This window comes from Sphaeramia orbicularis, chromosome 18, assembly GCF_902148855.1.
Source record: "Sphaeramia orbicularis chromosome 18, fSphaOr1.1, whole genome shotgun sequence".
In the NCBI taxonomy this organism is placed as follows: Eukaryota; Metazoa; Chordata; class Actinopteri; order Kurtiformes; family Apogonidae; genus Sphaeramia; species Sphaeramia orbicularis.
Genome location: NC_043974.1, coordinates 8,456,568 through 8,471,876, shown reverse-complemented (window position 1 = coordinate 8,471,876; position 15,309 = coordinate 8,456,568). Strand labels below are relative to the sequence as shown.

Here is a 15,309-nt window from a genome sequence, read left to right as displayed (position 1 = left end):
GGGATTGAAAGACAGTGTATGACCAACTAGTTTACTGAAAGTCATGAGAATTTATTTGCCACAAGAAAATTTCCATAATAGAAAATGTTTTTATTCTATGTGTCCTCCTTCTTTCTCAATAACTGCCTTCACACGCTTCCTGAAACTTGCGCAAATGTTCCTCAAGTATTTGGGTGACAACTTCTCCCATTCTTCTTTAATAATATCGTCCAGACTTTCTCGTAATAGTTTTGCTCAAAGTCATTCTCTTCTTTCCATTATAAACAGTCTTTATGGACACTCCAACTATTTTTGAAATCTCCTTTGGTGTGACGAGTGCATTCAGCAAATCACACACTCTTTGACGTTTGCTTTCCTGATTACTCATATGGGCAAAAGTTTCTGAAAAGGTATGGATAATAGTGTTAGGTATGATTATGACATCAATATATGTTTGGTTTCAAAACAACTGACGTAGTGCCTGTTGAGAAAAAACAACTAAATGTTCATTGTAAATTTTGCTTCCCCACCCTGTACATATACCCTGAATTCTAATATCGGTACACATACTATTTAGTACACCAAAAAACATAGTAAGCAAAATGCTGTATGTAAAAATATACCCTGACCTATTGCATCCAGTTGTATTTTGCACTATGCTAGCCAGCATACTGTTCTGGCTATTCTTACCCACAGTTCTCTTCATCACATAAACTGATGATGTTTTAACAACGTTTCAAAAACATCATCCATCCATCCTTTTTCTGTACTGCTTAGCACTCAAAAGGGTTGTGAGGTTGCTGGAAGCCATCCCAGCATGTACACCCTGGATGTGTTACTGATTCATCACAGGCCTGACATGTTCAGTCATTCCCTCACATTCACACCTATGGATGATTTTAGACCAGTTATTAAGGGAGAAAAGTACCTGGAGAGAACCAACATAGGGACATGAATTGAACCTAGGACCTTTTTGCAGTAAGACAACAGTGCTAAGTGACATGATATATGTAAAAGTGTACCCTGACCAATTGCATCCAGTTGTATTTGGCACTATGCTAGCCAGCATGCTGTTCTGGCTATTCTTACCCACAGTTCTCTTCATCACATAAACTGCTGATACTTTAACAACAGGGAGCTGTGTTCCAAAACATAATCCATCCATCCATCCATCCATCCATCCATCCATCCATCCATCCATCCATTTTCTATACTGCTTAGTACTCAAGAGGGTTGCTGGATTGCTGGAAACCACCCCAGGATGTACACCCTGGATGTGTTACTGATTCATCACAGGGCTGACATGTACAGTCATTCCCTCACATTCACACCTATGGATGATTTTAGACCATTTATTAAGGGAGAAAAGTACCTGGAGAGAACCAACATAGGGACATGAACTGAACCCAGGACCTTTTTTCCGTAAGGCAACAGTGCTAAGTGACATGATATATGTAAACGTATACCCTGACCTGTTGCATCCAGTTGTATTTTGCACTGTGCTAGCCAGCATGCTGTTCCAGCTATGCGTACCCACAGCCCTCTTGAACAGTCGCCCTCATCACATCATCTGAGCCACAGAAAGTGCGATGGGAGCGGGGTTCCAAAAACATACTTCTTCTTACCCCAAATTCTGAACTAGTTTATTTAATTTATAGCTACCGTTCATCTGTGTTCTAAATTTGCCTGGAGCTCACACATGTTAAAGAAAGTGAAAAGCAATTTCAAGCTCTTGCACTTTTTTACAATCAGAATATTTTAGTTAATTCTTGGCACCGACCACGTTTTTGTGAAATTGCTTTTGCTTTTGTGTAATCTAGCTGTCATACATACAAATAAACAGACAGATGGGAGCAATCACTTAACAAAATGAAATATAACTTAAATTATGTCAAATCTAAATTTGCTTTGCACCATGGAAAGTACTGCTAAAAAAACACGAGTACAGAACAGTGTAGTCCTGCTCTCTCCTTCATGCATCATGGGACCTAACTGGGATCCTCCAGGGCATGATCTGATATGTATGAATATTTTAACAAATTAGGTTAAGTAAATATGAGTATGGTATGAAAAGGCAAAATCAAAACTATTTAAAAATGACCAAAATAGGGTCAGATCCCTGAGGGTTAAAAAATATGAATGGTGGTCAACTGTAAGTAAATAATACTTTTTTTTTACTGCATTTTTTGCCACCATTTACACATTTTGTTTATTTAAAACAGAATTTTACAAGGTCTTGCGAGTGATACATGCACCACCACTATCAAAACAGTCACTAACTCTACATATTTTTCCTCATTTTTTGAGAGCGAGATGAAAAATTAGAGTAAAAAAATCACCACAAGTCTGGTCATGACTGCAGAGACATCTTCAATGACTCTTAACAGATCACAGAGACTGTGATGACTTTACAACATGTAATCTCGCTATTTAGATATTTTCACAGTCTGGTACTTCAACAGTTTTACCACAAACTGTGACTTTCTTGACTTGTAAAATTATCTTGTTGGCTCTTAAGTCCAGTTGCTGCAGCTATAGTTTCATCTGTGTTGCCATGGCAATGCTATGTGATGCTTGTAGTGATATGCACATGCTATACATCTACGTAACCAAAAGAACGCAGGCTAAAAGCTCAATAAAACCAATTGTTAGACAACACAACACAACTCACCTCAAACAACAAGCACTTAAATGGGCAAGTATCTAAAACAAGCTAACAGACTGACACCAACGTATGACATGAATAGTTTCATAAAACAGACCAATTAGACAAACTTTGCAGCGCTAATCTGACACTAAGCAGATCCAACCGTACAAGTATTATTTCTCGGTAGCTAAAACTCACTGAGAAAGATGAAGAAAAAGAGGAGCAAAAATAAAGGTTGCATTATGATGCGATGGTAACACATTTTTGCTTACTTTTGCTGTTTTCAGATCATATCTCAGTTTTTTATGAACATCACTACTCCATTTTTACCCCGCCCCCCAAAGGGGAGGCAAGAGGTATTGTTTTTGGTTCAGTTTGTTTCTTTGGTTAACACTTTAGCAGCAAATCTATTGGTTGAATCCATACCAAATTGGGTTTATAGATTGCCAGTGACCCGGAATATGTAATTGCATTTTGGGAAAAGTAGGTCAAAGTTCAAATTTGTCATGAGTTTTTAAAACCTTTGTTTTGTCATTTATTTATAATGCCTGAAATTTGTCTATGCTCTCTATGTCTATGCTGACTCAGCACACGCATAGACATGAGCTGGATTTGATGCCAAAATAAGCTACAATATGTGCAAGGGGTGGGGTTTGTTGTGCCTGGCACCACTTGTTTTATGTTACATTGAATGATTCCCAGTAGAAACAAAAAGGGTTAAAGACTAACATCATATGCGTTAATGATGGCATATGGAATCAAACAGGATAAAAAATGACTTGTCTCACAAAAAAAACTTGCAGTAATGTACTAATGAATACTATACCCAACCAAAGATGGAAGGATATACGATAATTAAAGTGATAAAATAAGGGAGGTTTATTTCAGCTACTACACACTGTATGAATGCCTTCAGTTAAAAGGCCTTGTGTGCTCATAGACTTTGATGCTCAGTGAGGAACCTGTCATCAACCAGTGGAAATTGTTGCCATGGTGCAAGGCAGAGAACAGGCATGCTGTTTCTGTCATGCTAAATTTACCACCACTACCTACTTCACCTCCAACTGCTTTACATTAAACCCTCTGAGAAATAATAACAAAATATCAGAAGCCATTTCGTTCAGCATTCGGAAAACTTTTCAGCCTATTAACTCAGGGTGTTACGAGCACTACAATGTACATACTTGATATGCTATTTAATAAATGAGTATCCGCTCCTCAGTCAGCTGTACTGTATTCATATTAGTAATTCATGAGAGAAAAATGTCATAGAAATTCTCATGATCAAAATGCACAATGAAAATTTTAACAGAATTTGGGGATGTTGAAATCCAGACCTACTGTATGTCTTCGTTCCACAAAGCAATGCGACGGAATAAAGACAGCACTCAGAGTATAGAATATGAGTACTTTACATAGAATAGAATAGAATAGAATAGAATAGAATAGAATAGAATAGAATAGAATAGAATAGAATAGGCTTTATTGTCATTACAGCATCAGTACACCTGCATCTAAAGAACAACACAATAAAATACAGACATACTATATATTTAAAACATCAATAAATAGATACATACATGCATACATACATACAATAACAGTAACAGTGTAAACAATGCAAACATATATGTAACAGTGTAAACATCATAAACAGTACAAATGTGACAGCGCTAACAATATAAACGTACATGTGCCAGACATGAGGCACATGTTCCCAGAGTGGTTATTGCACATTACAGTAATCATCATCAGGTTCAAGTTATACATCCTGTTCTGTACTAGTTGTATTTAGCAGTGAGCTTTTATTTCTCTCCAGTTCTTTGCAAAAAATATCTGTTACTATGTATTTGTATCAGGCTTTATATATGTCAATAATGAGTTCTCTTTTTTGCATTCTGGAGTTTAACAAAGTTGCAAGTATCTCAGGACTTTTTGTGTTGAAGTAAATCATCGTTTCTTCTGCACAAACAGCATCTCACTGAAAAGAAATGATTAACAATTCCTGTCAAATTCCTCCAGTCTTATCACACACCTGACTATTCTGTGATAGTTTTGTCATCATGAGCACCTGCATGCATACAAGACAATCGTAGAACTGAGACTGTAATGTAACATGTCTGTAAAGCAACTCATTGCTGTCAAAGTGACTCATTCACAGATGGTCACAGACACTTTTGTCATACACCATGTGTTGCCGTGAATCCACTCATGCGCCTGTGAAATTTCCAAATGGTTTTCATATACAGTATGGCCTCATGCCTTGCCTTAAAATATGTTGTGTTGAATTGAGCATACTGAACAAAAAAGACACAGAAGGTGAGATTTAATCATCTTTTTTTGGAGCAAAATTGTCGTCATCTTCTCCCAAACACTGCAGTTGCTCTAGCTGGTGACAGGTCGGAGTGAGTGTCTTCTACGCTGTTGTATCTGAATCTTTCATGGCCACCCCGGCGCAGTGTTATGTAACAGGCTGGTGTAGAACGTCCTGATGTGTTACAGCACCCATTACTAATTTACTACGTGGCTGCAGGGAAAAGCTGACTGAACGTCTAATTTTGTACAGATACTTATAGTATATACCAAGATGGGAAGTCGTCCTGCTTTAATATTTCTCTATTTCACAGAATCAGCACTTTTTCCTTGATGCCAGAGGAGATGTTTTAGGAAAAAACAGGAAGATGATAATGTAGATTAACGTTTTTAGAAATGCGGGTGGAGTATACTGGATTTACATTCACATTTCAGTGTGAAACACAGACATTCACTTGGTTGTTTTTGCTGCTTTTCACACAGTCATTACATAGTTTACACTTTTTCCATTGCAGAGTTCTAATCTGTTTCAACCATATCTGAGAAAAAACATTGTATTTCACACAAAATCTCATGCTGTGTTTAGTAAAATGGGCTCGGAATATTTAGACCACAGCTGCATATTTAATCCCTCATGAAAAAACAATAAAACTAGTGGCAACTACTACAGTCAAGTTCCTACTGAGTGACTTACATCACGAGGTGACTCACATGTTTAAAATGTGTGACTCATCGGCTGGTCTGTCATTTACCTTTAAAAAAATGGAGAAAAAAAAAAAACAACTCGCAGAAGCCCTACTTCAGAACACTCAATAAAAAAAAGACTCAGATGTAGACCAGCAAGAGAGAGGAGAACAGTAAAATATCTCAGTTTCTTCAGCTCTTTTGTCATCTCAAAACCAATACCAAATGACACAGAGGATAGAAGAACTGTAGAAGGACAGGGCATGGGTAGATTGAAGAACTCCAATATGATTTATAGCACATATCCATTTACACTGTATATTTATGTGTTTTAAATGTGTAGTAAAGTCCCAACTGTTTGCTGTTTACAACAAATGAATATTGACAAATGGAATTTACTGAATGCTGTGTATGTGTATAAATTTTGTGTATTTGTGTATTTATTTCTTTCATTTGTGTTAAACTGATATAAACACAATGGATTAAATGTATTAGATTATGCTCTTGTGTAGAAGAAGAAATGCTTATATAATGGCATCTATCTATCTGTCTGTCTGTCTGTCTGTCTGTCGGTCTGTCGGTCTGTCTGTCGGTCTGTCTATGGTGTATTGAATTCCCCCTTAAAGCACGGGGAATTTACAAACTTGACAGTCAAGTTATCATTAAAAAAGGAAATATATTAGACTACACACTCTTTTGATGACATGGTGGCATAATCAGGATGTTTTTTTGCAGTGTCACAAGTATTTGCATGAGTGAATTTCATCTGGAAATTTTTTACACATAGAGGCTTTGTGCACAGAGGCCCAATACACAAACATAATGCATGAGCAGTCACATGGTTAGGAGCCCTGAGGAGTTGAGGTCCAAGCCAAGTCCCTACCAGTTGACTCACTGCCACCCATAATCAAAATGGATGTAAAGTATACATTTTTGTAAATACAAAACCAGGTATGCGTTATTCTGTTGTCAGTGCCCCTGACCACGGTACTGATGATGATCTGGAGTTTGTCCCAGTTTAATGGCAGCTTTCTCCTAGTTGTGTGCATCAGGATGAGTAAAATACAGAGAGCCAATCACCCCACAGGGATAATGAAGTGAGTGGACTTTAACCTTAATTAAATGCACCAATGCACCAGTGGGGACTAAGGACATAGCCCTCATATGGGAGAGGACCTCCTATGTCTTCTGGGGATTGAGGGGTCATGATCATCTAACCCTTCAACTGTTACATGATCTTCCATTTTCAGATGCAAAAAGACCTAAAAATGGAGAAGCAGAGGTAAAATTATAAATGAAGCCTCTACGGGGAGAGAAACTGATAAATTTTAATATCGTCACAAATTATTATGTTAAAGTTTTATAATCTGTCAGGATACCTCAGTTTAAGGTCAGTACATTGGAATATGTATGGAGTACAATGACAAGCATTCATGATGTCAGTTGAACTCCAGTTGTGAGCATTTTTTTCTCCATATCCTGTACGTGAAGTTAGAACAGTAATCCAGGAACAAATTTTAGCATTTCCCATCTGATTATGGAAAAATTGGACTCGTAAAAATAATGCCTACAAGTTCACAAAAACATTGAAACATGCAATAAACTGACCAAAAGTGATTTACAAAGTGTTTTATTCTACTTCAATGGATTGTAGGGGTGATTATTGTAATAATTTACAGAGTAGAGCTTTGACTTGTAGTGGAACATTTTTTATTTGGATTTTAATTACTTTTACATTTTAAGAGCTACACAGTTTTGCTCTGTTTGAACACTGGTCTTGTTCCTGTTGTGTATTAATTAAGGAAATTTTGATAATGTGCCGATACAGGGCATGATATGACAATAAATAGTTTTAAGGTGTTTTTATGGATCTTTTGTTGAATCCATTTACATACTTTATATATGGAGATGTTCATGCACACCACTCTGCAAACATGTCTTGCTTCCCTTTTGCCATCCCATATAAAATGTTCTAGATCAGCCCCTACCTGACATTAATAGACTGGATGGATTGCAAGGAATGTCCTGTTAAGTGAAGATTTCAGTCCTCTTGTGTTCTGCTCTGAAAGGAAACCTTCCCAGCTGTGGGTGCTCCACAACAATAGCCGTAGAGTCAAGATGAGGAGAATTGTGATTGAACCAAAATTGATAATATCAAATATGTTGTCTATTATAGTATGGTTTTAAAGGTTTGTTTGTTTGTTTGTTTGTTATTTTTGAAATTTAAAACCACAGCAAAGAAAAACGTAGACAAAAAAAAAAAAAACATATTCAAAAACGAGCGGGATGAATTGCAATTTTTTCTCCCGCCTCCTTACCCAGTCTTTCTCTACTGACCACAAAGTCTCATGCCACCTCCACATAATAACTCCAAAACATTACACATATCAAAATTAAGCTCTGTTCAAACCTATGTACATGATATACATTGCATATCATAGTTCATTATTCATAATCATATAATATGATATGCATTATATACATCATATAATGATTCACTGTATATTAATACACTCTACAATGTTATAGCAGTATAAAATTATTCTGTATACATTGTATAATAATAAGACACATTATAATACATCACTTATAATCATGTAATATAATACTCATATAATATATGATTAATTTATACTCATATAATACAATACATATTAATTATTTGTGTAATAATAACACACATTATAATACATTATATTACATTATATATAATCAAGGCAGATGGCCATCCTCCAGTAGTCAGGGTCTGTTCAAGGTTCCTGCCTGTTAAAAGGAAGTTTCTCCTCACTACTGTCACCAGTCACAAGTGTTTGCTCCTGGAGGATTCTGTTGGGTTTCGGTAAACTGGCTTGAGAGTGTAGTTTCGACCAGCTCTACATGTAAATTGTCACAATATAACTTTTGTTATGATTTGGTGCTATATAAATCAAATTTGATTGACTGATATAAGGTCACATTGTCAGCAGAAATTCAAATTGAAGCATTATTCACTGGTGTGGACAAACACTGTGTTTCAGTCCCTCAACTCAAAACCAAAGTCACCAATACACATGCTAACCCGTACGTAGCAGTAGAGTAAGCATGTGGTCGGCTGAATTACAAGAAATGTGACCCTGTCCTGCACCAGTCTGTGCCTTCTCCTAGCTCATCATTTGGTGCCACAGCCAAGTGCAGCAGGGACCCACAGCGCGACATTGACAACTCACCATGGCACCCTGCCCTCATCTTGTGTCACCTGACAGGCTGACGGTGACTGGGCTTTGTGAGACCGAGCCAAGTGGTTACACTGCTGACCCCTGGTTTTGGATTCATGCACTAAGACTGCAAGATGGGTCAGGTGAAAGCAAGCAAGTGAAGGAAAAGGAAGAGGAGGAGGGGACTGGTGAAGTCACATCAGGAGCCTGGATAGGTTGTTATAATGAAGGGAAAAAATTCACTAGAGAAGGAAGCATTGGAGGATTGAGGGCGATGATGGATGTGAGTGAGTGTTGTGTCAGGTGTCTTCTTCCATTCATCAACCCTGCCTGCCCTCTCCCCTCCCATTTCCACACCCATTTCTATATGTAACTTATCTCTTCCTTCTTTTCTGCTCCCCACCATGCTTTCTTCCAAGCCCTTATATAGCTGAGGAACTGCCTACTATGCTTCCCAACATACAGCAGGACCTACAATTTCACCACTCTTATAAATACCCCAGTGTTACTAATATGGCCATGCTCTGTGGTAATGAGGAGAGGGGTGCTCTGCTGTTGAGTAGTTTGAACTTTAGGGAATAATTTTGTCTGAAAATTCAAACTGGCAAATATGTTGGAAAAATGAATTTGATGTATGAGGGGTTGTTTGTAACCTGCTACTGTAGAAGATACCACAGAATTAGATGACGTCAACGCAGCACGACCAAAAAAAAAAGTAGATTAAAAAAGGTCATAATAGTTGTTTTGGCACAAACTTGCTTCCAGGCTTCCAGGTTGAACCATTTAAGAAACATCTCATTATTCCATCAGGATGCAATTGATGCTCAAAAAAAAACTGTTTGATTTTCTGTTAAGCCTTATTGACTCTGAGCTACCATACCTAAAGAACTCATGGTGCAATTCATCTAAACAAAGCATTATAATCTTCATTGTCTCTTTGAATATTAAAAATAAAATAATGAAGGGAAGAGGATAGGAGTTAACACTTGAATCCAAAGTGAGTATCAATAGCAGAAACCCAAATTATTAAAATGCAAAGGTCCTCAGCAGTTTTGTCAAGTAGATGACCTTTGTCAAAATAAAAGACTTCGTGATGTAATATGTTGTGATGTAAAAAAAAAAAAAAAAAATCAAAACCAATAGCTTCGGTCATTACAAACCACATGTGATGTTTAGGTAGTGGTAGTTCTGTGTTTGCAAGGCTTTAATCTTTCGCCTACAATCTCAGTGTTTTAAGTTTGGACTTATTTTGTCTCCTGTGAAGGCCACGCCGATTTGTTGTAAACCTGGAGGCTGTGACTATTGTGCAATGCCCTAAAGCGTTACCTCTTCTTGCAGTTGATCACAAGACAAGCAGCACATATCTTTCAGGTATGTTAAGGTCCGCCTGACTGTCTCTGTAAGTAAAGCTGGGCTGCGAAAATACGATTCTTCTGCCCGTGCTGACTGTTCCCCCTCCACTCCTTGACTGCAGTTTAGTTTACAAAGAAGAAATTACAAAAGGTAACAACCAACATCACAGACCAATGAATACTGAACTGCTTTCAAAGTCCAGCAGCTTTGGCTGTGCTAGTTTGACTTTATACATGAATTTATACATTTGTGGGTCAGATAATTATTTATGAAAAAAAAAAAAAAAAAACAATATGGGAAATATATTTTTTAAAGGTTTTAATCTAATCTACTAATCACATCTTAACAGAACCATCCATCCATGCTCTCGCCATTCATTCATTCATTCATTCATTCATTCATTCATTCCCTTATTTACAAAAAATTTACCAATTTAACCAAAGAAAAAGGGTCGCTTCACCCAAATCACAAATCTAGTATTTCTAAATGTGCTTTTTAGGTACCAAGAGTTTTGAGCTGTGCCTGTGAAACATGTACCAACACTTTTGTAAAATGAACCACTGTGCTTTAAAAGATTATTTGGAAGAAATCCAAACCATTATAGAACAACCTCAACTAGCACCACCATGCCATTGTTCAGTAAACAGCCCCAATGAAAACTGTCAATGTGGACTTGTCATTTGTTCATTTAAGAAGCACAAATAAAGTTATATTTACTCCCACTTTACCAGGGGAGAACCAGAGCTCTGAGAGAAAGAAAGTCTTAATGCTTCTGCAGATGAAACTAAAACAACAAGAAGGAAACTATTTCATAATTTGAGTGATTTGACCCTTTAAATAATCAGAAATGGACCCAACCCCTATTAGCTGTTACTTGGTAATTATTTTAAGTGTTTCAGGTCTGACTGTAGGAGAATTGGACCCTGGTCAAATCATGGGTAAAAGTATCTGACAGTGATGGATGACATTAAAGGCCGCCTGTGTCAAGCAATGTACCATACATACTGTACTGTACAAGCTATTTGAGCTGGGGCTTTTGGGCATTTGGTTGCTTATGAATGCTATTCATTTGCAATGACTTCTAACCGAAATGGTGCTGCTTTGCAAACCCCTACGACATGCTTCTGCCTCACTTAACATTTCAGTGAAAGGGGCAAAATCACTTCGTTTTCTGCAAAATCCTTCATTTGAATGATTAACTTTAAAATAAGGTTTACAACATAAAACAATCTAAAAATGTCTAGGGTATTAATATGCAAGTGTAATAAAAAACAGTTGTTTGTCGAGAGAAAGAGAGTTAAGAATGCCGGTGTGCGCTTCTGTGTATATTTACAGTAAGTGTAAATATGTATATGCATGTTTGTAGCAGCTTCACTACTGCAAAGTGTGAGCTCCTCTCCTTTCCACCACACCTGTTGCAGCGTCTCTTCCCCTCGACATAGTTGGCTCAAGTTCTGCCCCTCTTGTTCTTCTGGAAGCCCTGCTGTCCATGCTCCTCTCACACTGGCTATGAGGGCTGTCGATTGTTGGCTTTGGTTTCACTCAGATTTAGAAAGTGCAAGGCAGCAATTCAAAGCTTTTGCTTTTAAGGCCTTGAAACTGAGATGAAATGCCAAGGGTTTACTTGTGTAAATTAAACTGAAACTATGTTTTCATTGGAGCTCAGAGATTAGATATTGTCTACTGTGGAAGTGACAGACGAGTGAAGCGCTAAGATCAGGCAGATCGGTTCTTGTCAGATGCTAAATACAACTTTCTCTTTATCTTTGTGACTTCCCCCTCTGGTCCTGACCCCTCACCCCCACCACCACCACTTTCTCTGTCTCTGTCACGTGTTCAGCTTGCAGCCCAAGTTCTGGATGATCTTGATGACGAGGACATTGGATTCGCACTGGTTGATGAAAAGAAGGGCTCTGCTGTTGCCAAGAAACTGGGTAAGTGTGCCAGTCTCAGGAACAGACCTTGCTTGTGAAAAGATAGGCAAACTGTGACAAAAAAAAGAGAAGACTGATTTTGCTTTGCCCTTCTTCAGATCAGACCACTTCTCACATGATTCTGAAGAACTCAGTCTCAGGGGACCCTCTACCACATTTTGTTTTCTCTGCATGAAATCCATTTCACTTTATCTATGAACAAATATAACAATGCACTAAATGATCAAAATATGACCGATTTCACTGTAAGCTCCATGAATCTGGGATTCACTCTATAATAAGGAATAAGGCCAGAGTCTGAAACTTTGAAGTATATATTAAACAATTCTGCCCTCTAGTGATTATTGAAGGTACCCCAGATGATTTGTATGAGGAGTCAACACAGCTGACAAATGTATGGGTGTTGAAAAACCATCATTCCGATGTTTACAGTAAAATTCACAAAGAAACAGCATAAATCCAGGAGGTAAGGTCAGCAGTAGGGATACCTACATGGATAAAAATATTGTGATACATCACACCTACAGCTTGTAAGACTTCCAATGGTCTTTATGCACAGCCCCACTACTTCCTGAACTTAAGGCAGCTCCTTTATGGTCATTTACATGATCACTATTAAATATAGGAAAATACCATATTTTCACTTAACCCATAAAGGCCCAGTGCTACTTTAGGGCAATTCCCAAATGAATGGATTTTTCTGTCAATAAAAATAGACAGAAAAATCAGAAAAATCAGAAAAAAATCAGAAAAATCACTTTTTTAGTGATTTATCTGCATTTATTATAATATTATCCTCCGTATTTTGTGTTTTTCCAGAGAAAATCAGGTATTTTCCATATTTAATTTATTAATCATGATCATGATTCTTAAAAAAAAGTCTTATTTTATCTTAAAAGCTCAGATTGAAGTTGAGGGTTATTATATCAGAAACAAAGAAAACTGAAGAAAAATTGACTTTTTCGGCAAAAATATCGATAACTGCTTGTAAAACCAAGAGTGTCCATCCACTATCATTGATCCAACTCCTTGGGTTGAACTGGTGAATCAGTAGAAGATGATAGTCTTTCCACGTTCACTACGAAGCCTCTGAATGTTCAAATGGGTCATATCTGATGACCTTGAAAAGATGACAAACTACATTTTACACATATTATTTACATGTATTGATAGGATTAGTGGACAGTTAACAGTTATTAAACATCTTAGATCAGTAAATACTTTTCGTCGCTGGTGGCTGTTTAGGTCTTTATGGATTAAAAATGCAAAGTACAGAGGGTAAAAATATAATAAATGGTGATAAATGACTTAAGAAAGGTTAAATATAGAGAAAAAACATTGTCACAAAAGTAGCACTGGGTCTTTATGGGTTAACCCTCCCATTATCTTCAATTATTTCTAACACATTTTACCCTTGGTGTCAACCTGACCCAAGGGATATTTGCCTCCAGAAAATGAGTTACATAAAATTGTTTACCAAGTTTTTGTGTCAGGCAGTTTGCTTATTATTATTATTATTATTATTATTATTATTATTATTATTATTATTATTATTATTATTATTATACTTTAGATGATAATTTTAGTGGGGAGGCATGTGTAGTTGGGAAAACTTAGATGCGATCAACTTGCAAGCTGACATTGGCTTCCTCACTTTGGCAGGAGTTCACAAGTCAAGTTGTTTCCCATATGCCCACACCACCAGAAGTATCAAAGTTCTCAAGGGAACAGTTGTTTTCCCCACCCCACTGTTACGTATAAACTCAAAAGTATCAACTCTGCACCTGCAGGTTTTGGGACGTTAGGTCACACATACAGACAGACAGACAAGTTTTACACAGCTAAACAGCTTGGGGTCAAATTGACCCTAGAGGAACACCAATGTGTGCAATATGTGTTCAGCACATTGAAACAATATCTTCATGATAATTTTATGCTTAATCAGTTGTCCCCATCAAATTAGGAAAAGTCATGAAATATGGAGCAAAAAAAAAGTCAACTATTTTTGAATGATAAACATCGAATGGGGTCAAATTGACCTCAAGGATAATATGAGGGTTAAGATGATGACAGAATCAAAACATTCAGAGGTGCAATAGAGAAACACAGGGCTTTTTTTTAGACTTTACCACACTTTAGGAACAGGGCTGATAAATGAAGTCATGTGGCTGAAATTAAAACTATATTTGGAATTTGAAATAAAACCTCCTTTTGTGACAGAAACAGTAATAACAGATCATATATTTACTGAAGAATATGTCCTAACAGTTTTTGTTTTGTATATCAAATGTGAATGAGCTTCTTAAATTTTTTGTATCCAGGTCTGGATGAGGTGGAGAGCATCTACATCTTTGCCGACAATGAGATTATCGAGTACGATGGAGAACTGGCTGCAGACACTCTGGTTGAGTTCCTCTATGACGTAAGTGATTACTGTTCAACACATTCAAATTTGATCATTTTAGAGCAATTTTTTCCACATATTAAGAATGGTGTAAATCTGGCCACTTTAAAAAGTCAAATCGCTTGCATTTTTGTCTTATCAGGTCATTGAGGACCCTGTGGAGATCATTGACAATGAACGTGAGCTTAAGGGTTTCTACAACATGGAAGACACCATGAAACTGGTTGGATTTTTCAAGAGCGAGAAATCCCCCCGTAGGTCATCTAGGATTATGTTTGAACAGCTGACTGTGCATATGCAGCAAACACATTTTAATGTTCTCATTTACTTCACTCTTCAGACTTCATTGAATATGATGATGCCGCTGAGGAGTTTCATCCATTCGTCAAATTCTTTGCAACTTTTGACCCCAAGGTTTGAGCTGTTTGTATTTGTGTGTATGTGTATGTGTAGCAGAATAAGATGAATTTCTAGAAAAACTGCAAACTAATGTAATAATGTTATGTGTATTGGTAGTGTCGCAGTTGAGACCACTTAAACCAAGGCAAACTCATGACTAGGACCAGAGGCAGAGTTTCCTAATACTTTAAGATAAGCTGGTTTATTTGCCACTTATACACATTCAGCGACATAAGAATTATCATATCATATTATATCATACCATAAAATATTGTGATACATCATAGCTACAGCTTTTAAGACTTTCTATTCACAATGATCTGAAATATAATCATGATACAAATGTTTGTTTCAGTCAGTAATTATCACAATAAAAGCAAAATCCATACTTCTTTTAAGTTT

General features: G+C 37.0%; 1 protein-coding gene across 2 annotated transcripts in view; it reads left to right on the top strand.

Moving 5' to 3' along the window:
- casq1b (calsequestrin 1b) overlaps positions 1-15,309 on the top strand; it is a 43,470-nt gene that overhangs the window by 20,891 nt on the left and 7,270 nt on the right. For both annotated transcript variants that reach the window (XM_030161604.1, XM_030161603.1), the window contains exons 2-5: positions 12,011-12,104; positions 14,426-14,526; positions 14,651-14,762; positions 14,849-14,922. In XM_030161604.1, the coding sequence (XP_030017464.1) occupies positions 12,011-12,104; positions 14,426-14,526; positions 14,651-14,762; positions 14,849-14,922 (381 nt within the window). The remainder of the gene's footprint in view (positions 1-12,010; positions 12,105-14,425; positions 14,527-14,650; positions 14,763-14,848; positions 14,923-15,309) is intronic.